The 21,896-nt window shown below is 55.4% G+C and overlaps 1 protein-coding gene across 5 annotated transcripts in view; it reads right to left on the reverse strand.

Annotated features, from left to right (window-relative positions):
• GFRA2 (GDNF family receptor alpha 2) overlaps positions 1-20,468 on the reverse strand; it is a 98,250-nt gene extending 77,782 nt beyond the window's left edge. The window contains exons 1-2 of one of the 5 annotated variants that reach the window (XM_045853517.1): positions 20,386-20,468; positions 2,397-2,813 (exon numbers count right to left, since the gene is read on the reverse strand). In XM_045853517.1, the coding sequence (XP_045709473.1) occupies positions 2,397-2,436 (40 nt within the window). In that variant the 5' untranslated portion in view covers positions 2,437-2,813; positions 20,386-20,468. Of the gene's footprint in view, positions 1-2,396; positions 3,150-3,920; positions 3,937-20,385 lie in introns of those variants that run through there. The other 4 variants (XM_045853519.1, XM_045853516.1, XM_045853518.1 and 1 more) reach the window with 4 other exon arrangements.
• Between the last annotated feature and the right edge of the window lie 1,428 nt (positions 20,469-21,896).

Genomic DNA, 21,896 nt, shown 5'->3' on the forward strand with positions numbered 1-21,896 from the left:
GGTCCCCACCAGAGCTGAGATGCCAGTGCAAGTTGGTCCTGTGACCAGATCCCCCTAGGTGGCTTTCCCCATCTCATTGTCTCCCTGGGCATGCCCACACTGGAGGGCAGGATGGCTGGGCCAGCAAGGCCTCCCCACCTCCAGGCCTCCCTCGGAACCTTGGGAGCAGCACGCTGAAAGCCCTGCTCTGGGAACATGCCTCACCGTGGCCCCAACTAAAGCTCCAACAAAACCTCTCCCCCAAGTGGAATTTCCAACCAACTCCCAACTGTGGGCTCCTTGCCAGGAAAGGGGCCCTGGGGCTGAAGTTTCCTTAACACCAAGCCACCCCTTCCTTCTTGGTTGGCCTAACCCAGAGCTTTTCAATGGTCACTCAGTTAACCTCTCACCCAGCTTTGGAAAGGGGTGTCTCCTGGGAAGGGAGCTGAAGGGCTGCTGCCCCTGCTTTCCCCCACTGCTCTCACCCCCTCCTCCCACTCCTCAGCCTCCAGGGTCGCAGATGCCAGGGTGGGCATCTCTGACTAGCACACCCTCTCATACCCACACCCCCACACCTTCACCGTGAGAACTGAGTCAACTCCGCAGCCCTCAGCTTGCAGCATGGGGGACTGGGCCTGCAGGTGACTGGCTGGGCCCCATATTGCTCTCCTCCGCTCCAGGACCTCAGAGGGTACCCACGCCTGGGAGCCCTGGCAGCCTGGAGGGCATGCAGCCCAGCAGGTGCAACCTGACTGCTCGTCCACAAAATACAGTTTTCTTTTCTTCCTGGCCCCAGAAAGCTGGGTTTTCAAACCAGTGGGAGAAAAGGTCAGGTTTTATAACGGCCCCTTCAGAATGAGAGTCCACTTGGAGAGGGCTGCAGGGCAGGGCTACAGAGCCTCAGCAGGCCCAGAGCACCCACCTCAGCCCCTCCTGCCCTGGCTGTGGGCAGTGGGACAGTGAAGGCCACACCCTAGAGCAGGGTTGAGCCCCCTGAGGAACTCGTGTTGGGGGAAGGGAAAGAAGAGGAGGCGGACAAAGGGCCCAGGGCCAACCCTGACTGAACTCCCCGTCCTAGTCAGGGGGCACCCAGACCACCCACATCTTTCTGAGACCAGCACCTACCTCCCCTGGCCTCCCCTCTCTCCTCCTTCAGGAAGAACAGGCTGCACTCATGACCCAGCTGGGCAGCTTGGTTCACCACCAGCTGCACAGCAGGCCAGGGGGCAGGAATAACACTCACACTGAAGCAGATGTGTCACACACATACACACACACACACGCATGTCACCAGCTTCCTCTCCAGAGTACCTGCTCTGGGACAGCAAGCCCTGCTTGGGACTCCCAGTCAGCACAGTTTTGCAAAAAGCCATCTTTCCCTCCCCTCCACCCCCAGAATGCTCTCTCTATACCCACTTCCCAAGCAGCTGAGATGTCACGTAGCATGAAAGTGTGAGTGGGAAGGAGCCTGCCCAGGATCAGGGGCACCAGGCAGCCCCTCCTGCCTGCCCTTGAGAGAGGGGGCTTACAGAATGAGGAGTGGTCTTTGCTTGGATCTCATGTTATTATTACCCCTCTCTCCTCCCCCTCACCCAAGGAAGCAAACTTTGGCCTCCTTACCTTCTTTTCCCACCAGCTAGCTACAGGGTCTCAGCCCCCAGCGGTGAGGAAGGACAAGCGGTGAAAACTGTTCACAGCCCCTCACTCCCAACCACCCATCAGGCTGGTCCTGGGTAGCAGGGAAGGCAAAGGGTGGGGAGAAACTTGAAAAGCATTCCAGGTAGTGGAGCTGTGGGAAGGGGTTCAGGGAGTTGGAAACTGCATTTTCCAGAGGTTGGTTGGTGGTGGGGGATGCCTGCCAGCGCTCCCCCCAAAAAATTGTCCAACAAGGAGCTTCTGGAAAAACCCGAGCCCTCCACCACAATCCACTCCGGAGCCCACAAAGATGGGAATGGATATTTCTCTCCCAGCGCTGAGCCTTTCTCCCCCCTCCCCTCTTCCAGATCAAGAGTTGGATTTTTTTTTTCTTAAGTTGCTGCAGTTTAAACCCATTATCTTTAGGGAAATGAGTGCTATTATTGTGTGTGAGTGGCGAGCGTGCGTGTGTGTGCACGCGTGTGTGCGGGGATGGCTTGGGTGTTCTAATAAGTCTCCTTCCCAACACCCCCTTCCCGCTCGGTAACCAGACAGCCTCGGCTCGCGCCGGGCCCCGCTCGGCTGGCAGCGCCCAGGCTGGCTCACTCCGAGGCGCGCTCTTCCGCGGGCTGCCCAGCCGGTCTCCCCGGCGCTCTGCTCACCCCCAGTGTCCCCGGCTGCTCGCAGGCACCCGAACGCGCCGAACGCGCCGCCCGTGCGGCCCCCCTCCCCGCCCCTTGGCTCAGCCAGACCCGCTGCCCCCGCCGCCCGCAGGTACTCACCTAGAAAGAAGAAGAAGCAGAAGGCGTTTGCCAAGATCATGTTAATAAATCCCACAGTTTTGGTTTTTTGTCTTTCTTCTTAGGGTAAAAAAATAATAAAAACAGTAATAATAGCCAAGCAGTGACAATCAACCCCAAATCCAATGCGGAGATCCCAGCTAGTCCACCCGAGGAAGATCCTGAGTCCTGCTATTCTCGCCTCCGGCTGGCGGGGGTGGGGGAAGGAGGGCGGTGGGCGCCTCTCGACGCCCCCCGGCCCACTCAGATCAAATAGGCGGGTGTATCTGTGGATGTCTGCTTCCCAGCCGACAGCGGTCCTGGGCTCTGCCGTTCCTCCGCTGGTCCGGGAGTCTCCGGTCCCCGCGGGTCCGGTCCCCTGCACTCCTCTGGAGGGGCCTGGGGAGGTGGGAAAGGCGACTGGAGGGTGGAGGGTTGGAAGAAAGCAGTGAGGGTCGGGGTCAGAAAAAAACGCAAGTAGGAAAGCAATCCACAGACGGGGGGGAAAGCGCCAGGAAACAATCCAGCGGGAGCTTGGAGGGACGAGAGACCGGAGTCGCTTCTTTCGCTCCAAGACGAAGGAAAATTTCAAAAAACCTTCTCCCGCTACCCCTTGGCCGGCTCACTTTTTTCTGATGGAATTCCGGTACCCGTTCTCGGCGCGCGTCCGTCTTCCTCCCTCCACCACTCGCTCCTCTCTTGGCTCTCGCTCTTTGCTCGCTCTCCCCAGCTCTCCCTCGCTCGATTCTCTCCCTCCCCTCTCCCTCTCTCCCGCTCCTCCCTCCGCCCGCCCCCTTCCCCCTTCGCAGCTCCCTCGCCGCGGCTCTCGCGCCCGCGCCCCTCTCCTCCGCCCCGGGCTCGGTGCTTCGGCTCCCAGGCGGCCGGCCGCACGGGGCGCGGGCGCGCGGCGGAGTAGCGACACTCTGCAGCGGCGGTGGCGCCGGGGAGCGCTGGCCGAGAGGAGAGCTCAGCCGCCAGCCCTTCCTCAGACTGACCGGCTGCCTGGGCCGGAAAGGGACCGGTTCCTCCGGCTGTGGAGCAAACCCCATGAAGCCTCCTTCCCCCGCTATGCCCCCCACCCTCCGTCGACAGGCTGAGCCTTCCAACCCCTATTGCCCCTGCCCCGCCCCCTCAGCCACCGAGTCTGGGGCGCCCTAGCAGGCTGAGCGGAGGCCAAAAGGCGTGGAGTGTACGGCATCGGAGCCATCCTAGCGGCTGGGGGAGGGGCGCTAGAAAAACCCCATCTTGGTGGTCGGAGTCTTGGGAAAGGGCAGCACCCTCCGCGGGAGGAGGCGTCCTTGGCAGGAAAATCGAAGTCCAGCGTCCCCCCGAAGGCGCCGAGGAAGAAAAGGACCCCCTCGGGCGCAGGCTGCCAGCGTCCCAGCGCAGCCAGCCGGCTCGGGTCTAACCCCTCGCACGCATACACGTGTGATCGCCACACGGAGCTCCAGAACTTTCCCCGCACGCCCGCGGCGCGCTCGCCCCTCGCACACCCATGGTTTCAGCCCTTTGAGACCCCTTCCTTACTGTTTGTCCTCCCCCGCGCGGGCAGAAGGCTGCCAAGCACGCGCGCCCTCGCCGCTGCCTCCGCGGCCCGCAAACCTGCCTGAACTGCGCGGAAGAGGTTAGGCGGGGGCTGGCGCCCCACCCCGGCAGGAGCCCCCGAGACCGCCCAAGCCAGGACTCAGCGCCAAGCTGGAGAACCCTGGGGTGGCTCTCTCAAGGCAGCCGGCTGTTCCCCGGCTCCTAGGCGCCGGGCGGGGTCCCCTTCCCCCAACCGGGATGGGGGCGATTGATCCATATGTCGATGGGCTTACCGGCGTGTTTTAGTCACGGAATTCACAATAAACGCGTAAAAACACCAAAAAGGAAGCGTCTGGCTGGGAAAGGGCTGAAGGAGAGGTGAGGTTTTTGGACACATTCTAGCAAGAAGGGCGAGGCGGTGGGGTTGTAGACACACGGGTGCACACACCCACGCGCGCCAGGCACCCCAGTTTCACGCTCCCTCCTGACACATCCTTACTACGTTAGCGCCGCCTGCATCCCTCGGCTCTGGCGCACATATTCCTGCCTGCAGCTCCGCACGCACCCTGTATGCTGTGGTGGGGTAAGCGCAGTGCCTCATAAACTTTCCATCCTACCCAAAACGGACCTGCGCTCGATCTAAGGTGTAGTTGATGGTGCCTGTTAAGATGCATTTTTAAATGAAAAAGACTGTGTCAAAGAGTAAATGCTAGAAATCGACCTGGGTGTGGAGGGAGGGGTCACTCACGAAGCCAGCAGCCTTCGCTAGTGGAAAAGCTAGAGGGAGCAACTTCCATCTTGCGGATTTAGGCGGGAACACGGCTTCTCCAGGCTTGCAAGCACAGAGAGCGGGTTTCTTCCTAATGCCTCTTCTCATTTGGCGCATCCTGGGGCGTGGCTCTCCTCTGTCCCAGGGCATTGAATGGCGTCCTCGGAGAACACCACCCTAGCCCACCAGTGATGGAACTAGGCCAAGAGGGCACGGGGATTGGAGCTGGGGACAACCCCCTTCCGGCTGCCCTTCCGTCGTTCCTCTGCGGTTCTAGGAAATGAGTCCACATCTGACAGGTCTCCTGGCTTCTTTCCAGACATTGAGTGACTGAAGGAAACGGCTAAGAAAGTTCAGAAGAGTGCAGGTGAAAGAATCAGAACCGGCAGAAGCTACGCTACTGTGTAGTCTTCGACCAGAGGCTGGAGCCTGTCCTGTACACACTTCCTTCTTCCCCTCCCCCACCCAGCTGCCCTCCACCTCCCCCATATTTTGTATCCCAGGCAGCTCTTCCCTCTTCCAAGGGCCCTACTCCTGGGTCCAAAAATACTGCTCTGCACAACCCTCTTCCTCCTCCCAGAATGTCTTCAAATGTCTTTTAACCCTCGAAGGGCATAAGGAGGAAAACCCTCTGAAACATATGGGAGCTTTGCCCTGCCTACCCCTTTCCAGTGAAGGGGCTGAGAAAGCAGCAGGGGACACTGGCCGGAGGGGGGTATCTAGCAGCAGGAAGTGACTGGCTGAGGCCCTTCAGGGACTTGGGGTCACCCAGCCTCCACAAGGACAGCGGCAACACCAACCAGACCAACAGCCATCTCGGTGTGACTCTGGGGCACTCTGACCCTGGGCCTGCTCTTTCCTCCTGTCTACAGAAAGCCTGTCCTACTACACCTCATTCTCTAGCAACGCCAGCCTCAACCTGAACTGTCTTTACATATGGCAGAGTCCAAGGGTCACACGGATATTTTCTGAGCATCTGCTCGGTGCAAGCCCCACCCCTGCCTGTGCCAGGCTCTGCAGAGGAAACACAGAAGAACCCCTACTAGTCATAGGCAATTTAATTTCGCTGAACTCCAGGTGTCTATAAATGTGGGTTTAGAAAAACCCAGCCTTGCAGAGATTAGACAAGGCACCGCACACAGAGCAGCTAGTCGAACGCCTGGTTCATAGACAGTTGCTCATAAAGTGTCCCTCTTTCCCCTGAATCCAGAAGAATTGGGAACCCATGACAAGGCATAAAACCTAAGTGACAACCGGGAGGCAGAGAGAAAGGACTAAGGGAGCTTGAGGGAAACAGACTACTTGGCAGAGGTTGGAGGCTAAGAGACCTTGCAAGAGGGAGTCACTGGAGAAAGGAGGGCCAGCAGGTGTGAACCCAAGAATCTGGGAGCAGGACGTGATTGGCTGAGGCCCTGCACACTTTCATAGGCCCCAGGTACGGAAACCTTCAAACCACCTGCAAGGACCCATCTGGCTGCCTGCCGAGGGCTGACCTGCAGGCAATAGCCCCGCCCACCAAGACAGCCTTCCCAATCACAGAGCAGGAGCTGTCTTGTGCAGGAGCAGGAAAGAGGACACTTAGACCTTTAGTTTCTTTCTTCTCCCTCATCTTTCTAGACCTGCCTACCTGTCTTGTGGGGTGGATTCTCTGGAGGGCAAAGCTGTAGAGAAGCAGAGAGAGGAAGGGGAAAAGGACTGGCTGAAGGGGAGAAGGTTGCAGCCTTACCCCGGCGGCCACAAGCAAACGCGCACACGCATTAGCTGCATAGCCACTGATCAGACTTGTGTGTTCCCCGCAAAACCTCATCCCTTCCCTTCCTTCCATGGAGGGAGGAAGGCTCAGGGTTCCCTTGCCCCAGAGATTAAAAACAACAACTACCACCAGGAATAAAAAGAAGAACGTGCCAACCAAGACAGGTCAGGAACCACGGACCCTGCAAGCGGAGGTGCTGTGGGACGGCAGCTGACCCAGGCCTCCACAGTCAGTGAACCAGCACAGGGTCCCTCCTCCGCCTTCAGCAGGCCTGCCCATGCCCTGGGAGCGCGTACAGACAGAATTAGGTCAGGGGCCCATGAAGAGAGTGAGCAACCCCAGGGCACACGGGGGCGAGTGAAGGAACAGTTAGTGCCACTGGGTTTCAGGAGGACTTGCAGGGGGGCAGGATCCAAGCTGGACCCAGAAGGATGGTAGAAAGTGGCTGAACACAGAGGAGGGCAGTCTGGGAAGGAGGCTGTGTAGACAAATGCACCGCGCTAAGAATGGTTTGAGGAACAGTCCAGAGTTGGGAGGAGCCGAGCGCACCGGTGGGCGGGGCTTGGAGGGAGGGAGTCTGAAAGGTGGGATTGGGATGTGCAGCGGAGGACAGGCGTCGAAGGCTTTGGGCTTGCTCCCCTAGGAGCCACTGAAGGCTTTTGAGCAGGCGAGTGACGTGATTCAAATGGTGTTCCGGGAAGACTGATCGGACAACTCGGTGAAGGACGGAGAGGAGGGACCTGTTAGGACGCAATTGTAACAGTCTCCGCGGGAGGCAATGAGGGCCCCAAACAGGAGACGGTGGCATGGACCAAGGAGGTGGCTGTCAGAGGCACTGTAAAGATGGATCAGCAAGGTGCTGGTGACAGATGCCACACCGAGGATGGCGGGGGGGGGGGGGGGGGAGCTGTCGGAAATTGCAGAGATAAGGGGATCAGCCCAGACCTCTCAGGCTTCGTCATTGAAAAAAATAAAGTAGCCGACTTTATAGCAAGACACATGTTGATGTTCCTTTAATTCTTACAATAACTCCATGGGGTAGGTACTATTAATATCCCTACTTACAAATGAGAAACCTGAAGGAAGAAAAGTGATTTAAGTTGCCTGAGGTCATATTTTAAGTGGCTGAATCAGGATTCGAACTCTGGCAGTTGGGATCCAGGGTCCCACCCTGGTAACCTCTGTGGACTGAAGAAGTAAGCAAAGCGACAGCTCTCACTCTATAAATTTTCACATCCCGATTCTGAACACCTTAAATACTTTCTCCCCCTCCCCTGTGAAGCAGCAGTGTTAAGAAATCAAGAGAATTGAAATTTCTTTTTATCTGTCCTATGGGCCTTGTTTGGCCTAATCTTCGGAGTTCAAGTCTACAGCCTAGAAAAGACCCCGTCTCGCCTGGGGCAGCCCCACAGTGCCCAGCTCATCCACGGGCTTTCCCAACCCTGTGCCAGCCCCTGCCTCCCTCCCAGTGACAGGCTGACCCCCTCCCAACATTCCCTCTCCCCAGGGCCACTCCAGATCCCCAGGCCCAGCCTGGCTAGAGCAGAGACCAGCAGAGATTTAACTAAACCATCGGATTCCCAAAGAGTGAGCAGGGTTGCCTGGCAGGGAGGGTGGGACTGGGCGAGGAGGGAAGAAATGCATACTGCTGCACTCAGGGGCATTGATTTCTCTAATTGATTTCGGTCAGCATTCTCCTGCTTCATCATTCTCTTCAGAGCTAGGCACCAAGGGCGGTGGGAATCTGGCTTTACTTAGGCTCCCCCTGGGGGCCTCAGAGAACTCTCTCTCTCTGCTGCCCCCCACCCCTGCCAGGGAGCCCCCAGCTCCAGGGAGCCCATTAGGGCAGGAGTGGGCAGGAACGAAGATGGAAGCTGCTATCGGCTCCACCTTCCTGGATCTGGCACCCTCCAGTTTCACCGCGTGCTCCTCAAGGCCTGCAGCCCACACCACATCCCGGAAGGAGGGCGGGGCACACTCACCTTCCTTCCCCAGTGAACAAACTCAGGCTTGAAGCTGGCCAAGGCCACAGCGCAGCCAGCAAGTGGCAGAGCGGGCCTCCCACACCTTGGTCTGGGGCTTTTCCTCTCCAACACAGTGTCCCTCTGCCACAGCTGCTTCCTTCCTCCCAGGACAGTGTGGGGAGAGGGACACCACACCCAATGGTTCAGGCACTGTCTTTGTTTCTATCCTGGGAAGGGTTGTTTCTCTAAACTCCTCTTGTCCCAGAACTCACAGATACCCTGAGAAAACTGGGAAGCCCCACTCCTCCCCTGACCCTGCACAACTTCCCAGTGGCAGCAGGAGCTGGGCTGGCAGTTGTCCTCTGGGTGCGCTACTATCAGCTTAAAGTCCCAGCTCACCGTCAAGCCTCCTCCCCACTGCATTCCACCTGTGTTGGCGCCATCCCGGCCACACCCCAGCGCTGTCCTGGTGCCAGCGCTGTGCTTGGCAGACCCCAGCTGCCTGGAACAACCCCACAGCCTCTCTCCTGAGCACCCACATCCTCCCCAGTTCTCAGGCTCTGGCTGTCTGCCAGGTTACCCAAGGTCAAAGGCAGAATCCAGGGAGGGGGGCCGTGATTGCTTCCACCAAGCTGTGGGGAGCCAGCTCCTGCTGCCAGCAGCCCCCAGAAGAGCTCTCAGCCCCAGCAGGTCCCTGCAGGGACTGTGTCTTTATTCAGCCAAGCCTGGCAACTTGGTTGGGACATGGGAGCCAGGTCTGTGATGGACTGTCACTTCAAGGGTCCATCTCGGTCTCCAGGGGCTAGAAGGCAGCTGACAAGTGGACTCTGGACAGAAAATGGGGACCCAGGTGTCCTCTGAGCAGACCTGCCTTCCCTGAGCCCAAGCTATACTTGGGCCAAATGAGCACATTTACCTGCATGCTCAGCCCCCTCACCCTGACCTCAAGTCTTGGGAACTTCTTTTCCCATCAGCCACAGTGTTCCTCCTCACCCCCACTGTCCCCATTCACGAGTGCTTTCCTGCCATCCTGTCTCTCCTGCCGGAGCAGGAAACGAAGCTGCTCCCAGTGGGAGGGGTGATGTTTCACCCAAAGGAAGAAATTGTTAACCGTAGAATTCCAGTGGTCGTGGGTTCTTGGGGCTGGAAGCAAAATTCCGGGGCCACAGTAATAAAGAGCCAGCGAGGAGGGCACAGCGCTCCATGGCCTCCACCCAACCTCTAAGGTGGTGTCTTTGGACAAGAAAACTTAAAGTCCCGGCCTATAGTGACTCGTCCTTCATCACAGACTTCTCAGGTTACTGACTGAGCACCTGAACCCTGGCATCCTGACTTCACATCCCCTATTTGTAAGGTGGCTTTTGCTTAGACACGTCTTAGTTGTGAAAACTAAGACCCTTCACAGAAACGGTGCCCATGGCAGGGGGCTGGCTTCTCCCCGGGGCCTGCATTCCACGGTCCCAGACAGCTGGGATATTTGAGCTCTTCCTTACGTCTCCCGTGACAACCCCCCCCACACACACACAAGGACGGAAAGCATGAGGAGTCTTCCAGGAGTCCCTCAGACTACACACACCCGTGGACAGCCTGCTGCCCTCTATCTCCCTGGACAAAGGCCTGTTCTGGATGCTGTTTGCTTTTAGTGGAGCAGGCAGAAGCCACTCCCATCAAAGCCAGGAGGGGCACTGCCAACCTGCTACTCTCCAGCCCCCGTCACCGCCAGGAAGACACCATCACATCTGCAATGCAGACCCCAGGACGGGCCGTTCTCAGGAGTCCAGGTGCCTGCTGCCTCCCTACTCCAAAACTGGCCAGTCCCTGCTCCCGGGTGGGGAACTGCACCAGGGGTCTACACTGCCAATAGCAGTGGGGAGCTCCAAGACTCTGCCATCCTCCCAACCCTGGGGTGGTCCCTTCTCTCCCACTTGGCTCCGGGACGACACCCTCAGCTCCAAGTGTGGCACTGTGGACAGAGGACCGGATAAGGTTCAAATTCCAGCCTTGACCTGGGTTTGCTGGCAGATCAGAGAGAGGTCAGTACTGCTTGGGGTAGCACAGTGCACATGGTTGACCTTCAGTAAGCATCTCTTCCTTGAAAGGAAGAACAAACAAAAGAAGGGAGGGAGGAAGGAAGGAAAGAAAGGAGGGAAGGATGAAAGGCGAAGAAAGGGAGTAAGGGAGGGAAAAAAGAAGGGAGGGAGAGAGGAAGGGAGGGAGGGAGGAAGGAAGGAGGGAGGGAGGACTTCTATACTATTGAAATCTGTCCCCTCTTGTCTCCATGCCCCATCCTAACTCCCCAGTTCATCTTCCACCCAGCTCACTCCATGGAATGAGCAGACAAAATGTGCTTGGGTTCCAGCACCAGCTCTGCCCTCAGCCACACAAGTCACCCTGGCTCCTGGGGAGCAGTAACCCCCTCCCTGCCTGCCTCTCACAGGGAAAGGAAGAGCAATGGGCCCCTGAAGGTGACAGTGCCTTGGAATGTACGAGACACTCTACAGATGCAAGGGGCAGCCTTGCTGCTTCAGGGTAGCCCATGCCCCAGGGTGATTCCGGGCCACCCTCCCACCTGCCTCAGGAACGGGCAGACCCCACCCAGTGTCTCTGGCTTGGGACAGCTCCTGCTGCTCCAGTGATGTGAGGTCCATGGAAACGAGGGACGTCCCCTTTCCACAGATGGGAGAATCGAGGCCTCCAGAGCTCAGTGCGCATCATGCTCCCCTGAAAATGCTCATTCTCTTGTCTGTACACCTCCCTCGGCTCAGAGCTCTATGTGGACAGGGCCCACGTCATCCTCATCCCTTATTGTCAGAGGCCGGCACGTTGTGGGTGCTCAGCAATAGTGCTTGTTGCAGGGACGAATGAACAAACGGACGATGCCTCTTACTTGACATCGCCTTAGCACGGGGATTCCGGCTGAGATCGCTGACCTGATTCCAAACATGTATCCCTGTCACCAACCTCACGAGGGTGTCACTAACCCACATAGAAATGCTTCTCTTTCCTACCATTCTGTTCTCCTTGGGAAAAATTAATAAATCTGACCAGAGGATTTTTTTTGACATTTAAGTTCATTTAATTCCAACTAGATTGGCTCATGCTCTTCACTTTAAAGTCTAATTCTATAAAGACTTAGTACAATGGCAGGAGTAGGACTCAAAATTCTTGATCAACACAATGAACTATCTCACTCCTACCTGTTGACATAGAACCCCCACACTCCCCACTCTGGCCCAGTGACCCCCAAATAAGTTTTTAGCCTGAAGAAACAAAGCAGCTTCAGTCTGGGTTCTCCCTCAGCCTGAGCCCTCCCCAAGTGGGTGACAGGGACACAGCCCTCTGTGGGTGTCGGTGCCAGGAACACAGGCTCCCCAAGAAAGAGTTTCTGAACAGAGGAAGGGGCAGAGTTGGTCTCACGCCTCCCACAGCTGCTCAGCACCTCCCCTCTGACCTCCTGTGTCCCCAGTGCAGGGTGCACCTTGAGGTGGGGGACCTCTGGCTTCCAAACCTGCCTCCCACCAAACCGACCTGCTTGCCCATTTCCTCTGTCACCTGCCACTCTGGATGGCAGTCAGATAAACTGACCTTAAGCCAAGTGATACTCTATGGGTTTTAAGAGTTGCCAATGCATTGCGTTTTCCAGAACTAGCAAAACTGATCAAGGTCTTTTTGCTTGCAATCAATGCAATCAATTAATCGTTGTATTCTTCAGTATCTTCTTGGCACTCCTCTCCAACACACATGCATTTTAAAGAAATGTGAACAGAGAGACAAAGCTTAAATGCGAGGTAGTGGCTCTCTAATTGTAGAAATCAGGCACCAGGAGAAAAGGATTCAGACAAGATCCCAGATGGCAAATCTGCGGTATTCGTGCGCCATTCCCCTCATCTAACCATGGCGGGTTCTGTTCATTGATGGCTGCTGAGCCTTCTCGATGCCGTGCTCCATGCAGTCCGACCTGTCACCTGTGCTGGGCACACAAGTCCATCTAACCATTTGCAGTGCCAGCCAGGTGAATTTTCAGTGCCCTCCAGGTCTAAGGGTGGGGGTTCTGGGAGGTGACAGGGAGACTATCACTCAGCCCTACAGTGACACTATGTTCTGACGTCAAGCTACCCAGCCATGTTAGGAGTGTCCAGTGGGGGTGTCCAGAAGGCTTTTCCAAAAACAGAGGCCTTCCCACTCCCCAAAGGAGGACAGGAAAGAGGTCTGTTAGAGGAGACCTATTGTGTCAAGAAAAAGGATCAGCCCCTGTTGGAATCTGATGGCCAATGAGAACAGATCTCTGCTCCTCCACTCAGCCCAAGGTGCTGCTCACAGCCCCTGCTGGACCGCCGCTCGGGGTGCTCCACCCTCTGCTCCCGGATAGGACCCCGGCCCTCAGAGGACAAGAAAGGCCCTCCCCTCAGACCCCACCCCCAGCCCCAATAAGGAACCAGCAGTGCAGAAGGGTGCCAATGTTGTGTTTGCTAACGAGCATCTGGGAGTGCTTAAATGGGCTGCACAAGTGTGACAATGAACGAGCCAGCCACACACAATATCGAAATGGCAGCCAACCCAGCCCCTGTGTTTGCACAGGGGCAGGGGACAGTCACCGTGTGGGCCCCAGGGGGTGTAGCCAGAGGGCAAGCAGGAAGGGAGCCCATGCATGATCCCCACCCCACATTCCCCCGTCATAGGCCCGTGCCATACAATTCAGGTTAAAGAGTCCTTTCCTGCCTCCTTCACCTGTTTTCTCCTTCCCCTTTGCTCAAGGGCACTGCCATGAGACCTGCTATGCTCCAGGCCCTGTCCTGCTGCTGAGGGCAGGGCAGAGCAGGCCCTCTGCCTGGACTGGCCCTTCCCTGCTATGACACCACCACGTGGGGCTCTGTACTGGCTTTTGGAAGTAGGGGATGCAAACACAGGTGGAAGGCACTCCAGGGGTGTCCAACCTGGGGCCCGAGAGCCACATGCATCTCAGGATGGCTATGAAAGCGGCCCATCACAAAATTGTAAATTTTTACTTGAAACATTATGAGACTTTTTTGTGATTATACGTCATAATGTATTTAATGTGTGGCCCAAGACAACTCTTCTTCTTCCAGCATGGCCCAGAGATGCCAAAAGGCTGGACACCCCTGCTGCACAGTGAGTGCCCTGGCCATGTGGTCTCATTGGATCCTCAAAGCTGCCAGTGCAGCACCTGGCCAGGATTGCTGGTTACGGAGGTGGGCTCACTCCTGGCCTGCCCCTCCCTCCCTCCCGGTGCGACCCTGGGCTGATCCTGGAACCTCACGGTGTGCCTCGAAATGGTGTCAGTAGGCCTGCCCTGCCCACCTCACACCAATGGTTTTGTCAGGACACTCCAGCCTGGTGGGGGAGACAGATGCATGAGCAAATGAGTGCACCAAAGTGAGGAAGCTGCCGTGGAAGGATGGGGGCGGGGGGGCGGGCAACTGATTGAAAAACAGCTATGTGTAGAAATGGGGATTTTAGAGAAGTCATTACATAAAGAAATAACAGTGAGTTCTTAGCAGCAGGACTCCCCATACAGGTAATTGTTCCGAGGATCAGAAAGGATGATAGGTGTGAAGCTGCTCCATAATAAACTGTGGAAAGCTGCACGGCGCTAGGTGTGAGCTCCACCACTAATGTTACGTGTCAGCTCTCAGTCAGCCCAAACGTGTTGTGCTCGTTAGGTAGGCTCCATGACCGCGAGAAAGGTCTGCAGAGTCTCCGAGGGCTGCCCCGCAGAGGTTTGCTTCTTCCTCAGGCAATAAGCTCCATGGGGCTTCGCAGCCCCGCATAGCCAGCCACCCAGGATCCTGCTGACTGACACCCTGTCACCCTCCACCTCCCGGAGCACAGAGACTCCCCCATCTCCATCCCCAAGGTCAGAGGAGAGGGAGCTGGCGGGAATGAGATGGGTCACTTTCCCCCACAACCCATTCGCCTGAACCAGCTACACGGTCTTCCAGCGGCACTGGGCCAGTGGGTGAGGGGAAGGATACGGGGTGCCTGGTGGCCACCAGTGTCTTTTTCACGGCGGCCTGAGAAGAACAGTCTACGTCCTGTGAAACCAGGTGTTTGGCCAACCAGAGGGCTCTGGAGGGAACTCTGCCTCCGGCCCTCAGAGCCTTGCCATCGTGAGGCCCGGGAGAACCCGCACTCTTCCTGACTCCAAAGTGACTGTTCATGGCAGAGAGCCAAGGAGCAAGCACACAATTCAGCCTGTTTCTGTGACTCAGGTGAACCCAGAGGTAAAGCCGTAATAATCATAGCTAACATTCACTGAGCACTTACTATGTGCTAAGTTTGCATCACTGTATCGTTTCATTTAAGCCTCGCCATGACCCAGGGAGGTAAATGGGATTGTTAGCCCCAGTCAGTCCATGAAGGTAAGTCCAAGGTTCTTCGTTGTCTTCAGTGAGAAAATAACAGCAGAAAATTGAATGCAGAGCTATCTTATCTCCAAAAGCCATTTACTTTACCACCAAGGAATACTGCCACCCACGGCAGCAGAACTGACTACACACACTCACACCCCAAGATCTGGATCCTCAGCCTGCTGCGTCACCAGCTGTATGGCCTTGGCGAAGTCACTTCCTCTCTGTGAACTCCCCCTCCCTTGACTACAGGACAGGATGAACAGACATACCTATCTCATGCAATGGTTGAATCAAAAGACTGTCTTATAGAAAAGAGTTTTTGTCAACTATAAACTTTTCTGCTGTTTCATGACAAAAGAAAATGGATCAGACATCCCCTAGGGACGAGGCATGGCTCTGAAATGAGGTCCTGCTGGTTGGCGACAAGCAGGACAGACCCCTTGTCCCTTGAGGAGGCTTGCTGACACCCTGAAACAGCCCAGTCAACCTCGACCAGAGGGAGGCCTCCCTGTCCTTGACCTCTGGCTCCACACTCCCTTTGGCAACTCTGCCATAGCTTGAGTTCTTTCATTTCTCCTGCTGAGGTTTTTGCAGTATTTCTCCTAAGTGGGACAGCTGTATCAATAAGTTCCTTTGCATCGTGTGTGATTGAAGAGCAGAGTGTCTGGCTTGCTGGCTGGGGCTTCTGGTCCAATGCACAATGCGCGCTCTCTCTCTCTCTCTCTCTCACACACACACACACACACACACACTCCCCTCCACCACACCAGTCTGGCCCCTTCTGCCTCCTCCAGCCATTTCCCCTCCCTTGGCCTCCAATTCCGTTCTGCTCCAGGACCCCACTGCAGCCCACTCAGTCCACACTCTAACCCCCAAGGGGCCCACCGCAGCCCCTGCCCTTCCCCCCACGCACAGCCTTCACCCAAGACATTTCTTCCACCGAGAATATCCTCCCGCCATCTCTGCCTGTCAAAATCCTCCCCAGATACACACAAAAATGTCAACAGCAGCTATCTCTGGCTGAGATTACAGATTATCTCCCCTTTTCCAATTTCCTCTATCTGGAGATTTGGGGTGGCGGGGGGAGGGATCAGCACATGTTATTTTCATAATCAGAAAAGCACAATGAAGTCACGCTTCAAGTCCCTGCCCTGTGGCAGGGCCCCCCACACCCCAGCTTGTAGTTATCTTTCTCTGAAGCGCTACAGCTCTTGGCCTATCACGCACCACCTTGTGCTCCGTGGTTAGTTCACTGTGTGTGAGCGTCTGATACCCACAACCACACCGTCAGCACCACGAGAGCAGACACACACCACACACACCGCCCTGCCACGCCAGGGCCCTTTGTGTGCATCGGGCTCCGGGCGCATGCTGAGCTGTCAGGGCACTGACCGATCAGGGGGTCCCAGGGACAGCCCTGGCATGCCTTAATGTGGGCCTGGGGAGGGGCATCCCCGGAAGATAGAAGGAAGGGGCCCTGAAGTTTACGTAACCCAGGGCCTTGCATTTACATGTACCATCTCTGACATCTAATTTGCTTACTAATAAGATTTTATCACTCCCACCCCAAGAGCAGCCTAGAGAGGTAAAGTGATTCCCCCCAAGGGTTCAGAAGACGTGTCTTCTGTCGCCCAGCCCAGGCCTCAGCCGCTAGCCCACCGCTGCCACTTCGAGACCTTATTAATAGCCATTTCTCCCACTAGTCAGAGGCTGGACACAGCTTGCCAGGTTAATCATTTGTTCATTAGGCGTCTAATGAATTACTTGTTAATTGCTAACTTGATGAGCAGCCAGCAGTCCCCATCTGCCTGGAGAAATGGCAACACATAACCACAGAAGGGCCGGCCAAGCCCCAGTCACTGGAGAGCAGGAGCTTTCGGGCCACAGGGTGAGGGTGGCGGCTCTCAGGGGGGACGCCTGTCTTGGCTGGTGGCTGAGAAGTCCCCAGGGAGTGGCGCCTTCCAGGTGAGCCAGCGCTGACAGGTGAGTTCTTCACAAATGTCCACAGCAGCCGGATCACCCCCTGCCCGATTAGTCAAGCCCCCTCACCGCAAAACCTCCCCCATGGACTTCCCTTTGGTTTTATTTTCTCGGAGCCTCCACCACGTGGTCAACATGACCAATTTAAACTTTACATGTACACATATAAATACATCTGTCGTCCTTTCCCTGAGTGCGGGTCTTGTCTCCACACCTGGAAGGCAGCTGCAGTGTCGCTTCGGGCTGCAAGCTTCCCAAGAGCAGGAACACACCTCCTCGCTCGGGCCGTGCCTCCTGCGTCGCGGGGTGCCGATGCAGCGAGTATGCGGTAGAGGGTGAGCAAGTCTCACTTCCCGAGTACATCTGTCGTGTCGGCTCGGGCTGCCGGAACAGAACACCACAGGCTGAGCGACTTCAACAACGGAACCTCATTTTCTCCCAGTGCTAGAGGTTGGAAGCTCAAGGTCAAGGTGTCGGCAGGGTTGGTTCCTCCTGAGGCCTCTCTCCTTGGCTTGCAGATGGCAGACATCTCTCTGAGGCCTCACGGGGCCTTCCCTTTGGGTGTGCAGGTCTGGGGCCTCTCTGTGCGTCCAAATTTCCTCTTCTTATATAGATACTCTTAGAAGAGCAGGTCGGGATCCACGCTGATGACCTCGTGTTAACTGAATCACCTCTTTAAAGACCTTGTGTTCAAACACAGTCACACCCTGAGGCACTGGAGCCCAGACTTGAACGTAAGAATTTGGCTGCTTCTCAGCCCACACTGCCTCCCTCAGTGCTGGGTGTGTGTTAGACGTCCCTCGGGCTCCAGAGGAGGCCACGCTTCATTTCCGCCAGGGGAAGGGCTCCTCCATGTGGCACGGGCTCCTGTCAAGCTCTGATCCCTGCAGACTTGCAGGGTGAAGTGTTAAAGGCAAACCCTCTTTCTTGGTCTTGTCGGCTCCCAAAGCCTAAGAGCTCGGTGATCTTTGAAACCACTTTGGAACAGTACTGAACAGAGACTCTATATTTGCACAGCGATTTTTCTTGCCAGAGTGCGAGCTCAGTTTAGACCCCCAGTCTTGTTGTGAGGGAGAAAGAGGAGGGTTACCATGTCCACCTTATGGGTGAAGAGTTGAAATAAGGGATTAATCAACTTTCCCCCCTCCAGCTAAGGCTAGTGCGTGGCCCTCACTGCCTTGCGCTCCCTACAGGACAGCACCTAGTCATGTCCTGCTCTGCGTCTGAGCACCCAGCCAAGGCCAGGGCTGGGGCGGAAGGGAGGCTCGGGAGGCTTGGCATTTACAAGAACGCAGCTGGCTGTAGAGCCTTCTTGACCCTGCAAGAGCAGCAAGAACCTGAGACTCAGAACTGACCACTACCAGCGCCCAGCCCCAAGCGCCCTCAGGCAAAGCCAGCCTCAGGGCCAAGTACAATGCAGAGCCAGCTCCAGCGTCTGAGGTTTTCAAGTGGCCTGCTTTTCCGTTACAGCCCTGAGGGCCAGGGTTAAATTGAAAATGAGTCTAGGAAATAATACATCTATTATCAATTTCTCACTGCTCTCAGTGACGATAAGGGAAATGTGTTTACAGTACAAATGCCAAGTGATTCCACATGTGATTTATTTTTATCCCTTCATGTGCAGGTATTTTTAGAAGCTGCTCAAATCCACTGTGGATTGAAGCAGGGTATGAATTTTAGAAATTTTACCCCCAGAACAACGCCTCATTGGATAAGGTGGACAGAGATAGTATACCCATTTGGCAGACAAGTACAGTAAGGCAGAGCAAGGCCAAGGATTTGTCCCAAGTCATACAGGGAGAGGGTTAATGACCTGGCCTTGACGCACACCCAGGCCCTTTCCTCAGAGTCCCTGGATCGGTGTGGGAGGAACCCGGAGGAAGCACCCCAGGAAAGGTCCCTTCTGAGGGCAAGAGGGAAAGAATGACCCTGCAGTGACTCAGCAGTCGCCAGTTTCTAAGGGCAGATACATCTTCTCTGGCAAATGCGGCCATTTTAAACCACTTGTATCTGAATGATTTCTGTTGAGGTGCAGAGCCACTCCCACCCAGGCTCTACAATACCCTCCCATACCAGTTCTCCGCTGTCTGAGTTTATGTTGCCACCTGGATGCTAAAGGCTTTTGAGCTTGAACCCCACAGGACCTGTGCACAGCAGCTTACCGGATGTCAGGGACCAAAGAGTCCTTCGGGAATGAGACAGGGCTCAGGAAGGAGAGTGGGGACACCAAATGCAAACTGCACACCCTCCTGGCCCAGCAACATGCTTCTGCCAAGGTCAGACTGACCTTGCCGCCAATGCTGGGGTCTGGTGCCTCGAACCGCAGGTGCTGCTCCTGCGACAGTCCTGGGCATAAGTGGACCACACCTCTGTCCTCCCTGATCATCCTCCAACACATGGTGTGACATAGGCACAGCATTAACAAGCCACAGTCTCTCCCCGGCTCAGTTCAACAACTTGTGAGCCCCACAGGTTCCATGAAGGCTAAGCACATAAGGCCCATAGCAGATGGCACAACCCCTCCAGCCAGCACCACTGCCACCTTCCCGGCAGCTTTCTTCTCCGATGAACACAGGCACCCAAACAGGCCCCCTGCTGTTGTCCATAACCCTGACCTCTGGGAGTGGAAATAACCTGAAACCTACAGTTCCTCTCCACTCCTCCTTCCCAGGTGTGTCTGTCTCTAGCTGGGGTGTGGTCAGCCTCCTTCCTTCCCCTAATTGGTCTGGAGCCTTGGAGTTGCGTTTTTGTTGCATGCTGATGTTTCCAATCTCTCCAAGTCCCTCCACTCACCTGCTCCCTGGACAGAGTCCTTCCTGGACAGTTGCTACCAGCATAGATTAAAATCTACAACCACCTGTTACCAGCTCCTTGGCACCTGAGGATGCAAAAGGAATGGGTTCCAGGGCAGCAGGAGAGTGGCAGGTCCCACAGGCTATCCTAACAGTTGTTTTCTAAGAAATGGATGGAGAGCTGCCCCTCCACCCCACCCCTAGGGCATTCATTGCCAAGTCTGGCTCAGCTTTGCTTTGTTTTGTTTTCTTAAACATAAAAAATAAATACGGATTCACAGGGAGTTGTAAAAAATAGTGGATTGGCCTGATAGCCCCCTCATGCAGTTTCCCTGAATGGTTACAATTTACATAACTATTCCACAACATCAAAACCAGGAAATTGACAAGGTACAAATGCCTGTGTATGGTTCTGTGCCATTTTCTCACAGTTACAATTTACATAACTATATACTACAGGATCTAAACCAGGAAATTGACAACGCACAATATGTATCTATAGTTCTGTGCCACTTTCTCACAGGTGTAACTGCCACTGCAATCAAGACACAGCGCTGTTCCTCCTCGGAAAACATCCTGCCCTCTCGTCCTCTCCCTCTACTTCCTCCAACATGTCTGCCCTCCCTCTCCTCCCCCACCCCAGACTACCATTCATCTGCTTTCCATCTCTATAAGCATCATTTCCAATCGTTTCCCCCACTGAGCTGTTGGCCACTTAAAAGCACCTCAGAGACTGGGCAGACCCCAGCTGGGGAGGGGACTGCCAGAGCAGGCAGGCCTGGGACAGAACTGGCCCAAGGCGTGAGGAGCCCGGCCTCACCTGGATTCAGTCTGCATACCTGGAGCCTGTGTGCCACAAACCAGTCTTCACCTGCCCGTGTTGGGCCTGCCTGATCACTCCTGTCCCATGAGTCTCCATTCCTCTTGCTGGCCTGGGCAGGGTCCCTCACGAGGGTGGCTGGCTCCCTGCCCTGGCCAGCTCCGGGCAGCAGCTGCTCTCTGCTGCCCCCATCAGGCAATCTGCTGCTCAAAGTGCCCCGGCCACCAAGTTTTAATTTAAAATTCTCCCAAGTCATGCTTCCTGTACTGTACCTACATAATTCATTTTTATTACCTAAATATAGGGCTCAATATTGTCCCTGTTAAATTTCATCTCGTTTGTTTCAGGCATCATTTCAGCTTATCAAGATGTTTTCAAACCCTCAGCTATCTCTCTGGTCCTCAATTATCCCTTCTAACTGTCATCTAAAAATTTAATAATCTTGCTCTCTGTGTCTTCACCCACGTCATAGATGAAATCATTGAATATGATTTAGTACTGAATTCTATGGCATAATGCAGGGTCCCCCCCCCCTTCTAGACTGAGAGCTGAGATTTAAGCAATCCCCTTCGGGATGACTGTTCAGCAGCAGCAAGCCCACCCAAGTGAGCTATCCTCTGGGCTTCACTTCTTTTCATTCATTCAAAGGCTGCCAGCTCAAGAACTGACCAACCTCTGAGAATAAAAGGCAGTACCATTTCCTTTCATGCCCAAGTTAAAATATCTTTGAGCCATTTACCCAAAGATCGGATTCCCAAATATTTGTAGGAATAACCAGAGTTGCATACACTTGTCTAAAAGTCAACCCTTTTCGAGGCTCTGCATGGCTGTGATCTATGCAGAAAGCGGAACTCAGTGGCCAGCCCTGCTCACGGGCCTGGCCTCGGACCTCTCTGCCTGACTCACTGGGCAGTGATGGCTCTCTGAGGTGGCAGGGAACACAGAACACTGCCCAGGACCCATGCTGTGCTCCTGCAGTTGGAGGTATGCAGATTTCCCCCAGGTCTTCGAGGGCTCTCAGTTAGCCCTGGCCCGCTAGAGAGCTGACCCCCACCTCCCGTGTTGCACTGAGGGTCCTAGAGACCTGATGCCCCTTCTCTGCTCATGAGTCTCCACCTGTGAAGCCATGCTGTTCTTTCCTGCCTGCTCACCTTGACCACAGCCATCAGTACATCGCTGTGGGAATGAGAGTCCTTTCCCAGTCTCTGTGGGGACCCTTCTGCTCCTGTGGACATCCAGGATAAAAATATAGAAATAAGGAGAGGACAGACCACAAGACCATCCCATAATGCCTCAATTCCACGTGCACATGGGCGATATTGGGAGCAGGTCAACTCCTCACCCACCTACCTGCAACCCCTGGCCACACAGAGAAACCCCGTTTGCACTGAATGTCAGTCTAACACCTGGCAAAAGCAAACAGAAGGTAGGTTGGTAGACTTTGTCCACAGTTAACTCATGCTGGCTTCTAGCAATCACCTTTCTTTTCTAAGAACTCACAAATCATCAATTTCAGTCGTCTGGTTTGGA

The sequence above is a fragment of the Phyllostomus hastatus genome, unplaced genomic scaffold (assembly GCF_019186645.2).
Source record: "Phyllostomus hastatus isolate PE091 unplaced genomic scaffold, TTU_PhHast_1.1 phas_contig_98, whole genome shotgun sequence".
Lineage (NCBI taxonomy): Eukaryota > Metazoa > Chordata > Mammalia > Chiroptera > Phyllostomidae > Phyllostomus > Phyllostomus hastatus.